The 22,408-nt window shown below is 40.3% G+C and overlaps 1 protein-coding gene across 1 annotated transcript in view; it reads right to left on the bottom strand.

Moving 5' to 3' along the window:
* pcsk5a (proprotein convertase subtilisin/kexin type 5a) overlaps positions 1-22,189 on the bottom strand; it is a 56,348-nt gene extending 34,159 nt beyond the window's left edge. The window contains exons 1-13 of the mRNA XM_074691048.1: positions 21,697-22,189; positions 20,235-20,339; positions 17,487-17,651; positions 17,203-17,346; positions 13,689-13,765; positions 13,364-13,452; positions 13,090-13,262; positions 12,731-12,931; positions 3,826-3,926; positions 3,616-3,719; positions 3,141-3,261; positions 2,719-2,907; positions 104-240 (exon numbers count right to left, since the gene is read on the bottom strand). Coding sequence (XP_074547149.1) covers positions 104-240; positions 2,719-2,907; positions 3,141-3,261; positions 3,616-3,719; positions 3,826-3,926; positions 12,731-12,931; positions 13,090-13,262; positions 13,364-13,452; positions 13,689-13,765; positions 17,203-17,346; positions 17,487-17,651; positions 20,235-20,339; positions 21,697-21,846 — 1,756 coding nt within the window. The 5' untranslated portion in view covers positions 21,847-22,189. The remainder of the gene's footprint in view (positions 1-103; positions 241-2,718; positions 2,908-3,140; positions 3,262-3,615; positions 3,720-3,825; positions 3,927-12,730; positions 12,932-13,089; positions 13,263-13,363; positions 13,453-13,688; positions 13,766-17,202; positions 17,347-17,486; positions 17,652-20,234; positions 20,340-21,696) is intronic.
* Between the last annotated feature and the right edge of the window lie 219 nt (positions 22,190-22,408).

Genomic DNA, 22,408 nt, shown 5'->3' with positions numbered 1-22,408 from the left:
AGAGATCGGGATAAGAGATCTGTCCCCTGAGGCCTGCGCCCAGAGATGAACTTAAAATGCATATTTCATATCATACAGATGTCACGGATAAAAAAAGGCAGACCTGGTTCAGCGTTGTGTCTCTTCTGAGAGGGAGAATCCTGGATTTCCAGAGTCCACTCCCCTGCTGCCGGCTCCCCCCAGCAGTGAACTGTCATGAACTCCCAGTCCTGAAATCCTTCACTGGAGTCGTCAAGAGGCCTAAACAAAACCATGTCATTGTCATCTTAATGTTAATTACTTATCCTTTGAATAAATGGTGCTACTACCTGTTTTAATCTCTTTTTCCTGTTGCCCTTCTTGATTTTCTTGTGTTGTTGCACTAAGCTTATGTCTTAGTACATTTCCTGAGGTGGTGCTTTGTGCTACAACCCTCTTGTCACGGAATTAATCAAACTGATGTAAACTTTCCACAGAAATTTCAGTCAGTGTTAGTGTCTTGATGTAGATACTATAACGATAGCTAACTTTAAAGATGAATTATTCACTGAAGTACAACGTTAAAACCTCGACAAAAGAAATTGGAAATGAAGCGCCTTGACCCCGACCAGCCACAGGATATTGTTATCAAACCCCAAGTAAGACGTGTTACTGTGAGTCAACAACTTGGCTAAATAAGGTTTAGATCTTCTGGGTAATGTACAATAAATCCAGGATGACTCATGGTCCAGTGGGTTAAATTGTTCTCAGATCATTTGTGTTGATTCATCAGAGTAGAATATTTGAATTATTAATTTAGACTTTTGACAGTGATTAGAGTAATACTCCACCCTTCTCTTTTCTTTCCATCCTCGCTGGTTCCTCTCTAATGCTAGGCATACTACTCATACAGGGATGGGTACCTTTCACATTTGAAAAGATGCCCAGTACCTGGCAATCAGTACCGGTACTCAACGGTACCAATTTTTGGTACTTTTTTGTGTTTATGTGGTAAAAAATATTAATTTGTTTAATAATATATATACTGTTTTTCTAATCTAACATATTCATTCTTCATTGTATAACCTTGCAATGCTGTGTTCATGTCCAGCATGGAAAATCACCCACTCTTCCACTCCCTCACAGTCACAAGGATGGATTGAGGTACCTAAACATGGTACCTTTTGGTTTTACATGAATCGGTGCTTGGTACTTGGACAGATTACAGTCGGTACCTACAAAAGTAGCTGATTCGGTACCCATCCCTACTCATACTACCAATACTACTAATGCAACACATACTAATACTTGGCATACTACTCTAACTAAGCAAACTACTCATACTATCTATACAAGGCATACTCCACATACTAAAAATACTACTCATACTCCTTGTACTAGGCACGCTACTCATACTCACAACAGATGTTCTGCAACTGCTACTTATACAAGGAATGCTACTCATACAATGTGTGTTACTCATACTAGGCATACTACTCATTCTTCTCATCCTCGGCACACTATTTATGCTAGGTATACTACTAATCATACTAGGCATTCAACTTATACAAGGCATTTACACATACTACTTCTACTAGGCATACTTCTCATACCCATAGATAGATAGATAGATAGATAGATAGATAGATAGATAGATAGATAGATAGATAGATAGATAGATAGATAGATAGATAGATAGATAGATAGATAGATAGATAGATAGATAGATGATAGATAGATAGATAGATAGATAGATAGATAGATAGATAGATAGATAGATAGATAGATAGATAGATAGATAGATAGATGGATAGATAGATAGATAGATGGATAGATGGATAGATAGATAGATAGATAGATAGATAGATAGATAGATAGATAGATAGATAGATAGATAGATAGATAGATAGATAGATAGATAGATAGATAGATAGATAGATAGATAGATAGATAGATAGGTGTTTGCAGCATTGGTAGAGCAGAGCTAGAAACCCACAGACCAACTTTGTTCACTTTGTGTGTCACTTTCAGCCAATGAAGTAGAAAGTTTAGAAGCCATAGACACAAAGAGAGAAAAAGAAAAAGAAAGAAAGTGATACAGAGGAGAGAAGATGATGTATTGTGTCCGGCTGCAGTGAAGGTATTAAATTCTTCCTCCTCTGGCTCTGTTATGATAAGTTTATCAATATTACATCAAAGTATTTTTTTTCTTAATAATGCTCTCTGTTTAGCAGCCTGGGGGATATCTGACATTTAATTAGCAGGTTGAACATTTATTTTCATCTTTATTATCATCCCTACAAAACTGAAGAAACATCTCACAACTGGACACAATTGTAGATGATCTGTCCATGTCAAAATAGAGTAAATGATCTAAATGTGATTGTTACTTGAGCAAATGGGAATAATTAACTACAGGTCTGCTTCACAGTCACTTGCTAACTCTTCTGGCTAACTCTTTTTGCTAACATGGTGCATTTTACTCAATGCAGAGCTTGCTGAAAGTTCCACTTCCTGTAGAAATCCAGAAATCCTTCTAGCCACAAACTTGTCCTGATAGCAGTTTCCTGATCCCCGGTGGTTTTCTGGCTCTGTTTGCCAAAATCTACATTTTCCCCCAAACAACACAAAAGAATTAAGCTCAGTGGGCTAAAACTCTCTGACCCGGATAAAAGTGATTACTGTATGCAGAAAGTGGAGTGGATCCTCCAACATTTAGTTTCCACTTCTGTCCCAGGCTTCAACATTTCTCTTAGTTACCTGCGAGCCAGCAGCTGCGACACGGTGCCCGAAGGTGAGGTGAGCTTAATGGAAAGGTCGCCGCGACGCCTGTGAGAGATGGTGACACGGGCGACGACATGCTCCACATAAACAACGTGCTGCTGGGGCGTGCCGGAGCAGCCTGTAGTCTGGTATACAGATGTCAGCGCAGAGCCGGGATGAATTGTTCTGAAAGGGAATAAAAGACGCACGAGTGAGTGTCAGAGATAAGAAACAGAGGCAGAGGCAGAGGGAGAGGAACAGTTATGAAAACACCACCCATGAAAGTGTGTGAGAATCAGCATGAGAGGAATCCATGTAAGAAGCGAGACAGAAATAGATAAAGTGTGATGAAAGGAAGAGGAATCAAGGGAAGCCCTGACTCAAAGCGGAGATCTCTGGCAGTGCGGGCGGTTTGATACCTGCTCAGCCGGGCGGGATCCTCCTCCACACACTCATGCTGTGAAGGGACTTGTTTCCAACGCTCTGCCTCCTTCACCATGCTCCCAGCATCCAGCAGGCCAAAGCCAAAGAGGTGGCTCACTGACACACACACAAACACAAACACACACACACACACACACACAGAGCTGTTAGCAGGGGCATAAAGGGCTGTGTAGCTTATAAAAGACATCACACACTCCTGGGACTTTGGAGGCGTTCATTACTCTTCTGCTCCCAGTGTCTCATTAGTTTGTGGGCTTGCTGTTTGATAGTTTCCCTAAAAAGAGCTGAGAGAACATTTACCAAAATATGCTTATCAAGCTAAACTCACTTCTTTATCATAAGTTTCTGGAGCTGAATCAAAATCTATCACATTATCCCTCGTTTTACCTTAACTGCTTCAAATAAAAGCTGCCAAACAAGCGAGAACTGGCAGCCATCCAGCGAGAATACCTTCATATCCGGCTCCATTAACACGCCAGTCAGGAGCAATGACATGATGAGCTTTTGATGTCCGGACGATGATGTGCTGCACGGCCCTCCAGGTTAGCGCAGGGCTGTGAAAAGGTCAAAAGGATAAAAACATCAGACTTTCATCCCCAGGTCATAACCATTAATGGCTCCTGTGCATGTATGGATTCTGTGCGGGGGAGATGTTCTTACTTGGCCTCCAGAGCCAGAGCGATGACTCCTGCAGCCACGGAGGAGGAGAGGGAGGTTCCTGGTTCAGCCCGGCTGCAGCTCTGATGTGGGCCTAGAGTTACCTGGTAAAGGAACATCAGAAGTGTTTGAAAGTATTCGATAATTATGTGAAATCAATAAAATAATTTCCAAGTTTTCCAAGTACATTTTTGTTGCAGTAAAGATGGGGCACAGAATAAAAAACTTAATATTTTTTCTTTATTAGGAACTTAAAAAGCTTTGACACACTGTCCAAAGAGCAGCATCAACAATTAACCCTTGTGGGCAAACTCAGGTTTTTCAATTTTTTATTCTCATAGAAAATAGAATTGTGAAGCTTCTGAGAAAAAGAAAATCTAAGCACTAAATCATGCCAGATTTTTCTTGTCTGGGGGAAAATTTCAGAGTTCTATTTGCCAGAAACAGGGCAAATTAGACACAGTACAAATAAATAATAGTTTATGGTGGTTTACTTAGTTCAGCGCAGTGACATATAAAGGGATTTTCAGTCATCATAAAGATGCACGCATCTTGACCGCAGATGCAGCGTTTAGCTCCATTTATTCAGAGGAGTTAGCATTTTTTAAACACTAAATTCAACCTGTTATCAGCATAAAAATGTACGGTTGTTCTGTGGTCAGTTTTTAGAAATGAAACTATACAACAGTGGCAACATTTATCAAGTTTGGATGGTTAAAGAGCAACTGGTGTTTTGGAGTTAATAGCGACCATGCTAACTGGTGACTCTCTGCCGACAGTATGAGTGATTTACGGCCGAGAGTCACCAGTTAACAGGGTCACACTTTACACTGAAACACCAGCGACGTCTGCGGGTAAATAATGAACTCTGGACGTACTTTTCTGGTTCTTTTATTATGAACCTGGTCTCAGACTCAGCAGTCTGTGTGCTCTTTTTGGTCTGGGTGGGTTTCTGATTTATTGACACACGTTTTACGTCCTGGTCTGTCACAGTCTGGTAAGTGTCAACAGATAATGCAGTCACGAGCATCAAGTAACAGTTGTCTGTTTTATTTGTCCTCTGGGTACACGCGGATTAATCCACTAAAAACTTATATCAACCTAATATCTGTCCACTTGCTGATGTCTTCTGTCCACTCACTACTGTTTCACAAACCTGGGAGCCGTTAACCATCAGTATAAGTGATGATGTTTAGTTTAAAAAAGGATTTTTTTTGGTGGTTAACTCCTTCACATCAGTTGACAAACCATTACACGCGGTAGTGCTTCTGCACCCGAGTTGCGTGCGCATCCAGCTGTTGATTAACAAATAATCCCTCAACACATGAAAACTCAAACATAGGAACGCCACATGGTCCTGTTACTACACTAGTTGTTAAGCTACTGAGCTGAAAGTCAAGTTTTTGTGACAGAGTGACTGGCCAAAGATTGGTGTCCAGTCCATGGCCCAGAAAGAGGATTGATGAGTATTTTTCTTTCTTCTTTCTAAATGCTCTCACTCTGTGCAACCCCTCTGATGATCACAGGTAACCACCGTTTGAGCTCTTAGAACTAAACTGATGACAGGTGATCATCAGAGGAAGTAAGACTGAGTGTATTCTGGAGCAGTTTACTGAATAAGTCATTTCAACGTGTGGTGTGCTTCCATTTTCAGTCAATGTAGGGACCTTGGCTTTGCTTTCCTTTCATGTCTGCATCCAATCTAAAGCGCAATACCAACACAGAAAAGCAAATATAAAAGCTTCACCATACTTTTCTGTCCTTAAACCAGGTCTGAAAAGATGGGTTTGAGCTGAGATACGAGAGTTGAAAGGTTGGTGCAGCCGAGGATGTGTGGACGCTCTGTCGCCCCAGGTTCAGGGTTTAGTCCTATGTGATGGGGGAAGGAGGTTCAGGAGGTTAGTGAAGACTACGGAGCAGGATGTGGGGGTGAAGCTGGTCGAGAAGATAGAGAGGGGGCAGGTTATGGAGGGCTTGAATGTCAGCAGAAGGACTTTGAACTGGATTCGATGGGGAACAGGGAGCCAGTGGAGGTTTTGAAGGACAGGGGTGATGAGATCGCAGGAGCAGGGTGAGTGGATGGTCAGCTGAATTCTGAATGTACTGGACAGAAGATGCTATTGTAGTAGTCAATTCTAGATGAAGTAGTGAGCAGTGGGTGGGTATAAGCTGTTTATGAGATGAAAGAAGGTGGTTTTGGTGATGTGAGTGACATGTTGTTCGAAGGTGAGGTCGGTGTCCAGGATTATGCCTAGGTTGCAGATAGGGCTGAACGATTTTGGAAAATAATCTAATTGCTAATTAATTGGACCAATATTGCAACTATGATTTGGCATGCAATTTTTATTTTTTTATTTATTTTTATTCATTTATTTATTTATTTTATTTATTTATTTTTTTTGGGGGGGGGTGTCTTTTGCATTATTTACTAAAAACTATTAAGAAATCATGTTGACGTGTAATATTTTTGCCAGAAAAAACAGCATTTAGAATTTTGCTGGTTTTGAGAAAGAAGGAGCACAGGTTACTTTGTCCCATCCAGGTCTGTGTAACTTTTTTTAATTTTATTTTTTTTCAAATTGCAGACTCTCTGATTTGACAATTGTACTCTGTTACATTGCAATGTCGGTTTAGATTCAATTAAATTGTTCAGCCCTAGTTGCAGAAGTGGGGTTTTTAAGTGGGGCCTTTAGCAGGTATTACAACTACAGCAAATCAATCATTGAAATCAAATTTAAAGATCTTAAAACAGGGGGGGAAATTGATGATCAAACATTCTATTTTAAAAATAGCACAGGATCTTAAAAAGATTTTTGCAAGATTTTCAAGAGATCGTCACAAGATTAACTGAAATAATGAAGTCATCACGTAAGGATCTCCTATTTGGTTTATGACACACTGGAGGAGCGGGCCTCAAATACTAAGACCATCGCTCCGCCACCAAGAGGCCTCCAGAGGCTGACCAATCAATGGGAAGGGAGTAAATGGAGTAGGGAGCCTTAAAGAGACTGCAGCTTAAACTAATTGTTTCAGACAGAGGCTGAAATAAGGGTTTTTCAAAACACCAGAGTGGAAAAAAAGCAGATTTTTTGAGCTGTGAATCATGTAAAGCTACTACAGGTGCACCAGAGGGACAGAATAAAGATTGAAAAAGCCTTCGTTGTTCCAGGTATCCCTGATTGTGTTGCTGGCATTTCATCAGCTGAGCTAACGGGAGACATTGTGATGGCAGAAGAGATGAGCAGAAAACCCCTCAGTGAGCCCGAGGCCAGAGGAGCAGCTCTCACAGCTCCCTGTGTTTCCTCTAATGAGCCGCCCACTCTGCTCACCCGTGACTCCTGCAAATTACATGAAGGTAAAATCACGACACTATCTGTTCCGTTCTGCCCTCCGAGCCTATAGCACAAATTAATTTAAGCACAGATTCAGTTTCAGCAGTTACAGATACGACTGTCTTTGTAAATATATCTGTCAACACACAGGTGCTACTTTTTCATTCACAGAGTAAGAAAAGGAAGAAGAGGAAGAGCCTTGCATCTCCAGTGAACATAACTACATTCTGTATAATTGGAGTTTTCCTTCCCTGGAGGTTTTCTGAACGAAACACAAGCCAGCAGAAACACAGCAGAAGTGAGTGATGAGGTTTTCCATAAGAGGATGTCTCTGCTGACTTTGAAGAGCTCGTCATTTGGCGAGAATGTACGGTTTGGCGTACGATCAGGCCCCCTGAGTTTTCGGCTTTGGGATGTAAACAGTGGTTTCTACTTGTAATTAGGCAGGCTAACCATGTTCATGTAGATCCTATAATTGATTTAATTTACACTAACTTAGTGTAAGCTCTAAAGCTCATCTGCAGCTGTTGTAGTAAAGGAGGAAACAGGTTATTATTCTCTGTATTACAGCTTCAGAGAAATCAAAGCTTCTTAAAAGACTTGAACTGTGATTCCTCAAATCTCCACATTTCGTTCTTTGTTGATGAGATTGTAACCTACAGATATGACCTGAGGGGCATCTAAAGGGAAAAAATCTCGGGCATCTCCACTTGACTGAGAGACGTCTCAGATCATAAAGCTCAAGTTTCTGCTCACACGTCCCCAACAGCATCCCCTCCACTCCCTAAATATTTTGAGACCGTAAGCGAGAAAAGATGCTTCAAACATTCCTGAAGTTCAACCAGAGTTGCAGACGTCATCATAAAAAAGTGTTGTGAGATTGATTTTTTAGTTTAGAGTTTAAATAATTTTGTTATCAAAAGACAGAATAAACATTTTTGCAAATGTTTCATAAAATGCTGCTTTAGCCTCTGAGCTCCAGGGAGGAGGCTGATATGTTCTGAGACTTGAAGTCAACAAAACTAATAAAAAATGTAACTCCATGATTCAATAATCTGATCTGCTCTGCTGTTTGTTTTTTTGTACTGATGGAATTTTCATATTTGGGTATTTTACTCTTTCTTTTCCTAAAAAATGTGTTTTTTTTATAAACTGTGTTACTGAGCAAATGAAATTAACTTTTTGCTAAGATGGTATTCTGTAAAGTAGCTGTAAGATCCTTCAGTGTGCTGTAGCAGTCACTGGAAGCACTGGTTGGACGGTAAGCTAAACTCTGTTAATTTCCTTCATTCAATCTTTATTTATGTAGCCCTAAATAAAACCAAGTGATACTTCAAGATGTTAGACCTGCTATAAATATTAATTGTTAAAAGAGACCCAACATGAGGACAGGATAAAGAGTCTGGTCTCATCTTATCTCACTTTGAGTAGAACACTTTAGAACATTTGATAAGTTACTGTGGAAAGAAAAAACTTCTTTAACAGACAGAAACCTTGAGCAGAACCAGACTCATGTTAGAAAGATGTCTGCTGAGAGCGTGTAGGAAACAGGGTCATTACTGGGGAACTTTTCAGGAAATTACAAATCTGTAAAATTTTTCTCCAGCCTAAAAATACACCTGTCAAAAGGCTTTAGAAAAGTTGCTCTAATGGTTTTTCAATGCAAATGTTTCTTTTGTTTGAGATTATTTCGGGCTATTGAATCTACTGGATAGGAGAACTGAAGAGATGGGAACTCTCTAAGACAGGGGTCTCAAACTCACAACCCTCAGGCCAGACACAGGCGGCCACTTGATATCCATTTTTAATGAAATCCAGCCCACTGCATTCACAGTTCAGTCCACGGTCAGACTAAAGCAGGCCATATTTGATTTCTGAGTTGATACTAAACACATTATAATCACCACATGGACCCCAGTGGGAAAAAAACCCAAACATGTGACACACTGCAACGTCCCCAAAACATTGTTAAAGCAGGATGTGTCTTTGAAAGGCTAAAAGAAAGGTTGACGCCAGGAACAGAGGGTGTGAGAATGACTATTTCTGTGGAGTTTAACTGGAATCACACCTGTCTCCTGTTTTAAGAGAACGCTGGCGTTCATAAGGTGTGTAACCTCACGCAGCATTATTCAACCTAACATGTGGAGCAGTTTGCAAAGCACCAGGAAGACAGGCGGACACAAGGAGCTGCACAGAGAGAGAAAGAGCTGTCTGTCAAGCAAGACGTACTTCAGAGAGCAAGAAAGAAGGAAAACCAGAGAACAGGTCCAGACTTAGTGATGTCCACTTTCAAGCAACACTGAGGGTTTCAAACTACCACCCCTCAGAGAAAACAGGCCCAGTAGTCTTGTTCCAACACTGCAAAAAAGTGAAATCTTATCAGGTGTTTTTGTCATATTTTAAGTAGAAATTGTCTTATTTTAACTTATATGAGCCACATTAACCCGAGCAATCCAGGAAAATGTCTTATTTCAAGTTGTTTAAAGAGAAAAATTAGGTCTGTATTGCTTGTAGCAAGTAAAAAAATCTGCTGATGGAATCAGAAAAATTTGTTCAAAAAAGTGCTTAAAACTAGAATAGTTAGTCAGTGTGCCTGCCTGACCCAAACAATCCTCATCTCTCTTTCGGCTCCTCCGTGTCGGCCTTGGTAGGCTGATAGCGCTCTACTCTCCTGGATGGTATGCATACAGATGCTCTACCCCCCCTCCCATCCCGCACCTTTCTTCAGTGAGTGTCTCTGGATCAGAACTCTTCAAGGTTGTCTCGTTGTCATCATCAGACAGCAGAGACATTGTAAAGTCTGGGTGGGGATGAAGTCCATGGACTTACACATATGCACACATGAAGTCACCTGGCACACACACAACCTTGGACTCAACGCCTTCTTTGGCTCTGTTACAGTTAAGCTGCAGAGGATTAATGCACACGTGCCCAGCGCCCAGCAGTGAGATTTGTGCAAGTCTCAGAGTTTTTGTTTTTTGTTACCATTTGCTTATATGCCGAGGTGATTTTTTCTTGATCTCAAACTACACCCCCTGCTGGGAATAGTCTGGAATTGACTTTTTTTCCGTCTCTTCTCCCATTGTTGTTTTGTTCATATCTATTGCAAAGGGGCGCTGGGTAGCTGGCAGCTCCTAGGTTCATCCCATTTCTGTGTTTCCCCGTGTTTGTTTTCTTATATGTCTTGAAAGGGATGCAACTAAAATGAAATTTCCCCTCGGGATCAATAAAATATTCTGATTCAGACTTAATAAAAGTAACTTTTCTCTTGTTCCATTGGCAGAATTTTTTTACTTGTTACAAGCAATTCAGACCTCATTTTTGTCTTTGAATAACTTGAAATAAGACATTTTTCTGGACTGGTCAGGTGAATGTGGTTCATAGTAAGCCTAAAAAGACATTTTCTACCGAAAACCAGACAAAAACACTTGATAAGATTTAATTTTTTTCCAGTGAACGGTTGAACAGTTATTTCTTTTTTTGTGGAACACCTGAAGTAGCCCCGCCCTAACAGGATAAGATGCTCATTCCCCTTTAGATAATTTGTTTTTAAGACCCCTGGTCTATGTAGAGAGTTGGGAAAGACATGAAGCAGGGCTGTAGCTTCTGTCTGAAATACATGAACACATTAACTGATGGACTAACACAGCACGTCAAATCACAAGCTGAGCTCATTTTGCAGTTTGCATGATTGAATTAAGTATTTTTTCTTCTGTCTGTCTATAAAATGTGTTTATCCACTTTTCTTGTTTTGTGTTTTCAATACTCAGTACAAGTAAATCTGACTGGATTTGATCTAAAATTGATCCAGAATTGAAAATTTGCTGCAGCAACTAAAAGTTAATGAAAACTACTTTTTAAAAAAGCTCCCATGTTCCTCTCCAGAGCAGAAACAGCAATCAAAAATTTCATCTTAAGCAACAAATCTGCTCCACACGATTAAAAAACCACCCACAATTGATGAATTATCGATCCAACCTCAGTTCATCCAAAAGCAATTAATACTTTTTTACAAACCTTGGTCATGCTGCTGTGATTTTATCAAAATACAAAACCTGTTAGTCAGTCAAAAGAATATTAGCTTCTCCCCAGGCTCACACCACAGAAATGAATCAAAATGAAACCTCTGCCCTGCAAAATCACAACTTTGCAAGTGTTAATGTCTCATTTTAGAAATTCTCTTATTAGACTCCATATGAGTCACATTAACCTGTCGAGTCAAGAAAAATATCTTATTTTAAGGTGTTAAAAGAAAAAGTAAAAGACATTTTCCTGGGCATGTCAGGTGAAGGTGGTTCATACTCCTTGCAATTGTTGCTAGGCGCCGCCCCGTTGTGGCGGCCTGTTACAGCAGCTCTCTCTTCCTTGTTCGTTTCTTGTGACTTTTTTTCTTTTTTTTTCATCATTTTTGCATTTGGAGTGGATCATTACTTTGTATGATTCATTCCCTGGTCTGTCTGGAGATCCTACATGTAACCATGGCTGCATTGTTTACATGTGAACTCAGGTGTTAGCAGCCTTTAGCATGTCAATGCTAACTGGTGCAAGGCCTGATGTCTTCCCACAAGGTGAGGCGAAGGAGGTGAGTACGATGTGCTGGTTCTCAGGTGTGAGCTAAGAAGTGACGACATGGACCTGTCCTTCCATCCATCATTATTGGGAACGTAAGATCTATCTCCAATAAGATGCATGAGCTAGCTGTGCTTACCCAGCAAGAGAGGGAATACCAGAGGGCAGAGTAGCATCATGGTATTCACAGACATGGCCAACAGAGCTAAGAGCAGACATGAACGCCACATTGGAAGAGCTTCACCTGCTGTGAGCAGACAGGATCCAGGAGACAGAGATGGAACATGACTGAAGAAGCTCAGTCCTGGACCCTGTGGAGGTGGAGACTGGCTGAACTGGACAATGATGGACAAGCTGTCAGCATCTATTTTCTTATGGACCTTTTTTGCACTTCCTATACACTTTTTTTTACTTTTGTTTTCTTGATTGCTGCTGTGACTCCTTCTGAATTTCTCCTCAGGGAAAAAAAAGTATTTTCTATTCTATTCTATTCTATTCTATTCTATTCTATTCTATTCTATTCTATTCTATTCTATCCTATTCTATTCTAACCTTTTTTATTCTATTCTAACCTTTTTTATTGTATTCTCTTCTAATCTTTTTATTCTATTCTATTCTATTCTATTCTATTCTATTCTATATTCAAACATTCTTGCCGAGTTTTTACAGAAAGTTTGTCTTCAGGACACAAAAGGATAAAACCTTGCGTGTAAAACCTGACTGCAACTGCCCTTCATGAGATGATGTCTTTAGGTCAACTGTGACTGGTTATTTGGAGAAACTCAATATTTCTTCCTGCCCAGGGACCACAGATGAAAATTAGCTCTATAGCTAACTCTGGCTCGACAATTTTCTTTGTTTTGCAAGGTCCCTGTCAAATAAACTAATGAAACAGAAATTAAAGAGTATCACAACACCAATCTGTGACACCATCACACCCCCACATTATTCAATCAAATCTGTGTCATTTCCTTGAGTCTCTTTTGTTCCTTCCAGTCTGTACTCACCATCTTCTCCTCTCCGCTGTAAACCGTCGCCAGTGTGGAGGAGCAGCGCTCCAGGTGATCTGGCCAGCCTCCACTCAGACTGCTGCTGCTGATAGAGACGGTGTAGATGCTGCTGCTGTAGCCGTCACAGGAACAGTGGTCACCTCTTTGTCCTCCGTTTCCTGACGCCCAGACGAAGACGGATCCTCTCCCGTGGCGGCCCTGAGATTAATTGGGGAAGCAGACAGAGTTGATTAATTTATTCATCATATTTACTCAGTGATAAAGAGAGAAATATGAGCCCCGGAAGAAAATAAACAGCCGCAGGTGGAAGACACAGAGAAACAAACAGTCTTTTCCTGTCTTCTTCTTCCCCTCACATTTCTGACTCCGTTCTCTATTGCAAGACGAGTCAGAGGCCCCGGTCCTTCCAAAGTGGCCCCATCATCTTCTGGCCCCCAGCTGGATAAGTATATATCGATATACTGTGGTCTGAAGCTCAGGGACTGGGCCTCCACGATGTCGGTCACATCTCCATCCAGCATACGGATGCCTACGAGCCAGGAGAAAGAAGAGTGAAAAGTTTAAACCAAAGACACACATTCTGTCCTCCAAAAGTCTTTCACTCGACTTCACGTCGTCACCAGGACTCACCGCCTATGCGTGCGTGGAAAGACACTCCAACCGTGCACCCAGAGCTATTTGCAGCTGCTGCAATCATCCCTGCACACCGAGTCCCATGGCTTTCAGAGAGAGGAGGGGAACATCAGAACACGAGGTAAAATGCATATTCATGAGGAGAAAACGGGCTATTTCCGCTACATCAAACCAGTGAAAAACAGAATTCAGACCAGGGGATCTGCATATCCATATATGCATATCATTACTGGAAAGAAAGAACAAGTTTGCATAAACTAAAGTTAGAATTGTGAAGAGGAAAGGAACAAAACAGGTGCCATTGAGATAAAGCTGGACTCACAGGTTGGAAGCACTGGAGGGATAATCCGGAGAGGGATCTTCATCCTGTCCATTCACATCAAAGCTGGCGAAAGGATCCTGAAGCACATTGAAATAAAACATCAGCACCCATGTTACCATATTTACAGGGCAAAGATTTTTTAAGTCATACTGTCATCACATGTAGAAAGTATGAAGTCTTATACACCACAATTATTTCAATGTACTCAGTTCACTCAAACATGATCATCTATTTGGAGTTATAGACGTTATGTTGAGTTTACTTCAATATATCTATAGAAAATGTGATTTCCTCTCTTACCAGGTGATTTAACTGGGTAGTGAAAGTTACCTGTGGGATTATTCGTTCAGTCTTTCATAACTTACAGAGCTGTTCTGCTAGCTTGGATGCAACAATGCATGATCAACAGACTCCAGGCCAGCTGATGGTACATCTCCTGCTTGCCTGTTTGTTCCAGTTCTAGTACCATCTTAAAACATCAACATGTTTCCCTGTGATACTTGGGTTTTGTAAATGAGGGACAATAGGGATGTCCCGATACCAGTACCAATCTCAAGGATCTCATGGTATCGGTTAGGGATGCACGATATTGGATTTTTGCCGATATCCGATATGCCGATATATCGAAACCTCTTTTGGCCGATACCGTTACCGATACCGATAATCACAAGTTTGTTTGTTTTTTTTCACTGTAAAGAAAGCTACGTTGATCCTGTACTGGAATTTATATGTTACTCTTATTGTGATGGTCTTATTTGTTTAAGAAACACACATAAAACAAGACAAAAAAAACATTTGGTTTTACCATAAATAAGAAATGTATTATTTTTTCAAACTCAAGACATTCAGTATTGAAATACAGAAAAATAATTTCTTTAGATCACATGAACTTTAAATGTACAATGCATTTTTAAACATAACCAAGTTGCATTTGATTATTTTAGAGCTACTGTAACAACCTGGTGACAGACACAGAGCTCTGCAGTGCAAATAAATGAAGTGCTACATTTTATTTAAGGAGCTTATTTTTCAGATGGAAAATAATAATAATCTTAACTGAATAGCACCTTATCGGCTGTTCCTATTGGCAGAAATTTTCATATCTGCCGATACCAATAAATGTGTTTTTAAGCTTTTATCTGCCAATACCAATATTGTGCCGATAATATCGTGGATCCCTAGTATCGGTACTCGAGAAGGCTGCACATACAAGCAGCAGATACTCTAGGCGAGAAAATCTTATGTCGAGCAAGTCCTCCTCGCCACTAGATGCTGCTAAGTGCTGCGGTTTAACACCACTGCAAAAGTGCTCCAGGTCCTTTATCAGGCAATATGAATGAACCAGGAAGAGTTGACAGTTAAACTTTTTTTAATTTTGCACTTTAGTTTACTTCAAAAAATACTTAAACTCTGGCAGTTGTTAGTTTTATTTTGCACGTTTAATATTTTTTTTAATATTTATCAAAAAAAAAAAAATCTAAACTCAGAAAGAGTTGTTTGTGTTTTATTTGGACTTAATGGCAGAGTGACTATGCTGTCTTTGATCAAAATGATCCGTCACTGTTAATTGAAATCTTATGTATCGAAAGTGCTAGTAGTATACTGCTAGTAGTGCTAGCAGTATGCTAAGCTGCTCCTCACCGGCTAGTACTCTGTATCGGTGGGTACTCAAGAAGGAGTACTCGTACTAGTATCGGTCTGCACAAAAAGTGGTATCGAACAACCCTACCCTTTATAACAAGAGTATCTCAAGCTTTTTTCGACCAAACGCTCCGGGAGTAATTGATGTGCACTGTCAGTCAGCTTGTTGGCGTCCAGTGTCCCATCACTCATTGTACTGTATGTTCACATTCAAACATCATCATGTTGCTGAGAGGCTCAACTTCATCACATGTTCTCAGAGCTTGTAAAAGCTAGTATTCCTCTGTTTCCCATGAGCACTATCACCCACTGCCTTGAGGACGTGAGTCTTACCACAGCGTGTTTGTTTTATAACAAATGAATGGAGAGCTGATCTTCTTTTTAACACTACCCTTCTTTGTTCAAGACAACTTTTCTTTTTTCCTAGGATGCAAAGCAACAAGTTTAGGTATTTATTTGTAGTTATGTAGAGCTATCGTTTGAAATGTGACAACAATCAAACTTTGTAAACTCAGTTTGTAGTTTGGTGTTCAGAATGGTGAGCAGACTATCTGTTAAGCAGCCCTCACAGCCCGGTGCTCTAAGACGTGTCTGCAAAGTTAGTGGATCCTGGTTATGTTAACACACTCTTCATTTTATTGATAGACTCTCAAGTTTGAACAGACCACTGCAGAATAACTGCTGACTGTGGGTTGGAACGAACATTATCACAAACAGTTTAACCAGTGTTTTAGCCCCTTACTCTATCACTCTCCTGTTTAGTTTTCTTCTGCTCTGATGTCTTTTTTTTCTTTTGACTGTCCAGCTCCAGTGTCCAACATTACTACAAAAAGAATCTAAGAAATTATTTTCTTCAAGAAAAACACAGATTTGTTAGCCAAAGTGATGTTGTCATAGAGACGGTGACGTGCCGTCCAGGATGACTTAACCATGTATAATGGAAAAAGCATTTAGAAATAACCCTTTTTTGGTGCTGATAACTTCAAATCATGGACAACAATCAAAGAGAGACTTTTTCAAGATCACTTTCACAATTCAAAAGTGATATCTACAGGTCAGTGGGTACAGTGATGGGGCCAGTTATGTCTAATTCTTTTTCAAACATCTGTACAGACTCAGTGAAAGATACTAGATCTTGTTAGCATTAGCCTCAGAGCTAAAAGTCTACACGTTTGCATTAATGCGAGCAGGAGAGGATCGCTCCCCTCCACAAGGACGTGACACCGGCAGTGTCTTTGCTGAGAAATCACACTTATTTAAACATTTTGTCTATTGGTTTAAAAAGATAACCAGATCATTTAACCATTTGCTTGCTAACCGTATTTTCAGTGTAGACTGTTAGCTACCATGGCACAAAGGCTAGAGTAGTTAGCAATCAAACATTTTTGTTGGATATTTTTGTTACCGTGAGCAGTTTACAGCCGAACATCCTTTCTTACGTTTCTAATCTTTATGTTTTCAGTTGTTTGATGATATGAAATTGGTTAAATAATGTCAAATACTCGATGATCAAATAACTTCAAACCCAAAGGCGTAATGACATCATTGGTATTTGAGCTTCCCACCCTGTGCGTGATGTCAGAGGAAACCGGCCGCCATGTGAGCCTGATGAATAAGACGCCAGCAGCTACCCGTCTCCGTTTCATCAGACAAATCACAAAGAGCATTATTCACCAGTCCACAAGACAGCTAAGTGGATCAGACGTTTAATGTCCATTCCAATACTCTTGGCCGGCCTTTCAAAACCTTTTGGCCCAAAAGCTCTGCCTGCAATATCTGTCTCAGCCCTGCACTCTTACTCTAAGAGCTCTGCCAAATTGCTTATGATTAATGTCCCCGTCCTGAGAACAGCGTCCCATCCCAGGGCACTTACATAATTTGGCCTCAGATCCGGATGCTCTCTCTCAATGCCATCATCTAGGACAGACACCACCACACCCTTCCCGGTGTACCCCCTCCTCCAGGCCCCCGCGATGTTCATAGCAGTCTGGCAGCCTTTGGATGTATCGCTGCAGTGCTGAGGAGCAAACAGTGGGACAGCACATTTAGCCCTTAGGAGTAAGGAATAAATCAGGAGCTATTTTAGGCTTCGTCTGCCCGGGTTAGTGAGTCTGTTACTGATGCTAACTTAATAAAAGAAAAACAAATCGCACTCACAGTGTACCACAAACTGCTCCACACTGAGCCGTTGGTCTGTGCGTGGCTGGACTCAGGACGAGTGTCAGGAGTGTGTTTGCTCTTCATGTCACTGAAGAGGACGTGACCATCTACTGGGCTCCTCTTCACCCTGTTTAGGACTACCTGCTGTTGAAGCCACTCCACCTGAAGAAAAGAGCACACAGGGTACTTTCCTATATGTAATCACATACAGTAGATTTACAGCTCAGTCATGGTAATGGTCTTTCTGTCATAAACAATGTCCAGAGTAAATGTTGTTTGATACACATCAATCGTAGACTTTCTTTACTGTGTGAGTTCCGAATCTTTGATACACTTTCCTGCTCATGCATGAAAATTCATTGTAGTTTCTTGTAGCAAAAACAAAAGAGGCATTTTTGCTTATTTCTAGCACAAAGGATAAAGTCTACTCTTGGTTGTTTATTCACAAACAAACTGAGATGATGGATTTTTCAGAACACAGATGTATCAAAGGTAGGACATGAAAATGCCTCTCTGAAGGCAGATGATACGTTTGAATTTGTGGTCAAAATGCTGATGTGAGGTCATTAAAAGTGACTATGAATGCAGTTCATCAAGTATGTTAAATATTCTAGCTATGGCAGCAAATCTGATGAGTTTTACTTTAGTGTGGACATGGAGCTGGCATCTTTAAAACATGAGATCAAACCTAAAGCTCCTGCGAGGAACCTTTGGTTTGTTGAGTTTTTTATGGTGTATATGTAAAGCCGGCCTCACACCTGATGACCTTTAGATCCAGTTTGAAAATCTTGGGAGAGCACACACATGAAGACATTTCTGACTGTTTTTTAACATGACCACCCTCTGAACACACACTAAACGATCCCTTAAGATCATTCCAACACACGAGACCTCACACAAGCTTTGTGATCAAATGTGATTTCAGAGGATAACTAGAAAAGCACTCAGAGAGCCCAGACCTCCACCAAGCATATTGTGATTTACACTTAAGTCCTACTTTAACGTTATACTCTGTTTCAGCAGACTGTCTGCTACAATTTGGTGTTAGTTGCAGGTTTGTATGATAATTTGTTTCCTGATAGTGTTGAAAATTATGATGACCCAGGACATATTTCATATTCTGGATCTCGTATCCAGAAAATTGCCAGGATCTAGATCGTACTTTCACATCTGTCAGAAATTATGGTAACCTTGTCTTGTATTGTATTCCAAAGCAATCTGACCATTTATGGTGGTGTTATATATGCATATGGTGAAAACAGCCATATCTCACAATGATAAAGAATCCTTTAAAAAAGTCCTGGATCCAGACGGTGATCCAGATCACCTCAAAAATTAAATAACTTCTTCCTTATCCCATTTTGAACATTTCCTGACAATTTCATCAAGATCTGTTGGTTAGTTTTTGAGTTATGTTGTTCATAGACAAACACACAGACAGACAGACTCTCCCAAAACCATAACCTCCTTGGCGGCGGTAATAAAAACATGAAAGGCACATGTTTTATATTTATGATTCTAGATTGAGAAAGCTCTGACGCAGCCAGGATCAGTACAACAGCTGTATTGTCCTTGCACAATTGAGGATTATTTAGGAAAAATATCAGCTATTTCCAGTTCCTAGTTAAGTCGCGCCCAAAGACTGTATGAATTATGAAGTTAGTCTCTGTGACTCTGATTGGGTCAACTCGCAACCTTACAGCGTGTATCTGTTTTAAGATAACATATTACTTTTAAAACCACTGTGAAAAAGCAGAAAATGTAGCAGGACCAGAAACAGGCGATCTGAGGAGAGAGACCACACTGCCCTCGCGCTTTGTGGAGGAGTATTGCAAAATAATGTGGACACATCTACGGTAGCCCTGAAGTACAAACCACAACAGCAAATCAAAAAACCCAGCTTCTGTTGCTGTTTTTTTAAATTTGATTTTGTGTTTAATTATTTGTTGTTGTGATTTGCACTTCAGGGCCACCATAAACATGGATGCAGAAGTATGTAAAGCTCCTAACTGCATCAGCCACTACAACATGGACTCAATGCAAGTATAAACCAGCCTGAAAGTGTGGCTTTTTCTTGCAGCTAGCAGCACATAAACAAATGACCGGTTTTCCAAAAAATAAAATAAAACAGAGAAGGAGAATATTTTTTTTTTTAATAAAATGGGATTCTGTTTTTTATCCATTGTTGAAGTTGACTAAGCTCACACATGCTCTACAAGTTAATCCAAAAAAGAGGCTCAAACTGACATCATAACATTTTCAGTTGACTAATTTTACAATATGTTTCCAGCTAAAGAGATCTTTATGCCATTCAAATCATCTGAAGGTCATCTGTTTGTTGGGTCTGGGGGTCAGTTTGTGAAGACTGAATGACATCAGTTTGAGTTAAAAACTTTGTTAAATGTCTCTATTCATGAATCAGTCTATTTTTTCTGTCTTGTTTTTACACAATTATAGAAAATTACCCCGAGCATCAAAAGTAAGAAAATAATATTTGGCTCTTGTAAAAAAAATAATAAATTAAATAAAAAACTTTAATTAAACCAAAAGATCCTTTAATTTCATAAGCCAGCATTCTGTTTTTACTTCCTGTAGCTTTCGTGTGAGGACATTATGTGAGGAGATGAGTCTGTACACACACATGAACGTCTGTGACTCTGTGTGTGTGTGTGTGTGTGTGTGTATCTGGAGGGAGATGACATGATGCTGATTAATAATCCAGCACAGTCTCTCATTACACCTTACCTTGGTCTCCTTCATGATGCGAACAGTCAGCTCATTGTTGGACTCAGTGGAGCGCGTCGATGTCTCGTGGTGCTGAAATCTGTAATAACCCTTCAGCTCTCCGATCTGGTGAAACAGACATCAAATCCTCTAAATTAATTTGTTTTCAGGTAAAGGTGTGCTCCTGATCCCACACCGTCTCTGTACTAAACAGATGTTAAATTATGAAACAGGCTTTGGTGTCTTTCATTAGGACAGATACCTGACACCTGTGATAGTTTTTCAGGAGACTGCAACCTGAGCCAACAGACTGGAGCCGCACTGAAGCCTGGGAGTGTGTTTGAGTCCATAATGCCATGACGTAGGAGGAGGAACTCGATGTGATGTATGTTTCATACAAACATCCCACAAGTGGAGCATATTCTGCTACTGACAAGAATAAATTATGCTCCTAATCTAATCCCTGATGGCTCTGTTGTGAAATCTGGCCTCTGACCTCAGCAGAAGCACTGGTGCTGAAACATGGACTCAAGACCTGAAACTTTCATTACGGCAGCCCTCAGGGAGCACTTGTGTTGGAGTTTACAGCCTTGGGCTCAATAACTCGCCTTATTTTATTTATTTGCTTTGTTCTTTATTGATCTTTGCTTTTATCTGGTCATTCTCTGTGCGTATTGACATGCTAGTCTGATTGATTTTACTTATTTTTTATGTCCCTCTTGTACATGATTACTGGGGAAATATTTGCAGCCTTTATTAAAGTGGCAATAAAGTGCTGGATCCTGGTTCTTGGGGGTTTAACTGTTTGGATAATTAATATTATATGGTATGGGAGAGAATAATGAAATGGAGGTAAGAGCTGAGAGGAGAAAATTAGATTTTTTGGCAGCAGTGTCTCCTTACAACACCCACACACATCCAGACAGGATTGTAATGTAGATGAGCAGCTACTGATTTCTGGATATAAAAACTTCAGCAGGACTCCACAAAAGTAAAAGTAATCATTCTGTGTGATGAAGCTATTATTCAGGCTCATTTTGCTGCAGCAGAGTGGCTGTTTGGTCGTCTTAGCCCTATTTCTTCTTCCTCATTTTGAGAGATCATCATCCGCTGAAGCTTTATGTGGCTGTCAGACATGATCTTAAAAGAGCACACACTACCCAGAGGACAGAGAATTGCAAAAGCAATGACATTTATTGCAATAAATCTCCCATAATCTACATTTTGTTACTTTCCTTGATGCATATTTGCGGTGATACATTTGTTTTATGATACCGCATGAGGAAGTCTGTTTAAATCTTCATGAGTTCTACTAAAGATTTATTTTTCCCATAAAAAAAGCACTGCTAGCTTGATTTTTTGGTCTCTTTTTTGCTAAACTTTCTTAAACTTGACTGTTGTGCTTCAGGAAGGCTTCACCTTCGGCCTACGCGCCTGTGTCAGGTGATAATTAAAGATAGCCTTGAGTTTTTCCAGAACTTACCTGACCCATATTAGTGAATCCATATTTCTCTGCTATCCTGTTGACAGACTCATTGTCAGCTCTGATTCTGATCGCCCAGTCGTTGGTGTAGATCGCTGCATGACAAAGCTGGATAATTGTCCACATCCACAGCGCGTCAAAACGCGCCATCACTGCAGGTTACAGGTGCCTCCTGTAATTAGACGGAGCCCAGGTGTTTCTTCACTCTGATATCCTGCGACAAGTGCCTCTCATTGCGGTAAATTAACTGTCATCAAGACCCGGGCTTCATCGGGTGTTGTGCAGAAACGGAAGGATCTTTGACTGCTGCAGCTGTCAAGTCTTGACTCTCCGCTCAGAACAGTCAGCTCTCAGATTACCGTTTCAACATGGGAGCCAGAGATCAGCTGTGGAGGATCCAACCTGTGGATGCAGCTTGAGTCATGTCTTAACCATAGGTCTTTATCTGAGCAGCTTGGTCTGTCTGTACAAAGCTTCACAAAATGAAATTCAAAAGGGCAAATTTCGATTGGGGCCCTGATTAGGGCTTTCATAGTGTCAAGATTAAATGCTTCTTTTTTTTTTCTCAGTTTTGTCGTGATAAGACATTCATTTTCTTTCTTTCTTTCTTTCTTTCTTTCTTTCTTTCTTTCTTTCTTTCTTTCTTTCTTTCTTTCTTTTTTGAGGTTATGACTTATCATTAATGTTATCTCAAAAACACAGCACTTGTAAC

This window comes from Halichoeres trimaculatus, unplaced genomic scaffold (assembly GCF_033239565.1).
Source record: "Halichoeres trimaculatus isolate MK-OKI-2021-1 unplaced genomic scaffold, fHalTri1.1 fHalTri1_scaffold_16, whole genome shotgun sequence".
NCBI lineage: Eukaryota > Metazoa > Chordata > Actinopteri > Labriformes > Labridae > Halichoeres > Halichoeres trimaculatus.
Note: the sequence above shows the minus strand (reverse complement) of the source record. Positions and strands in the feature narration are given on the sequence as shown.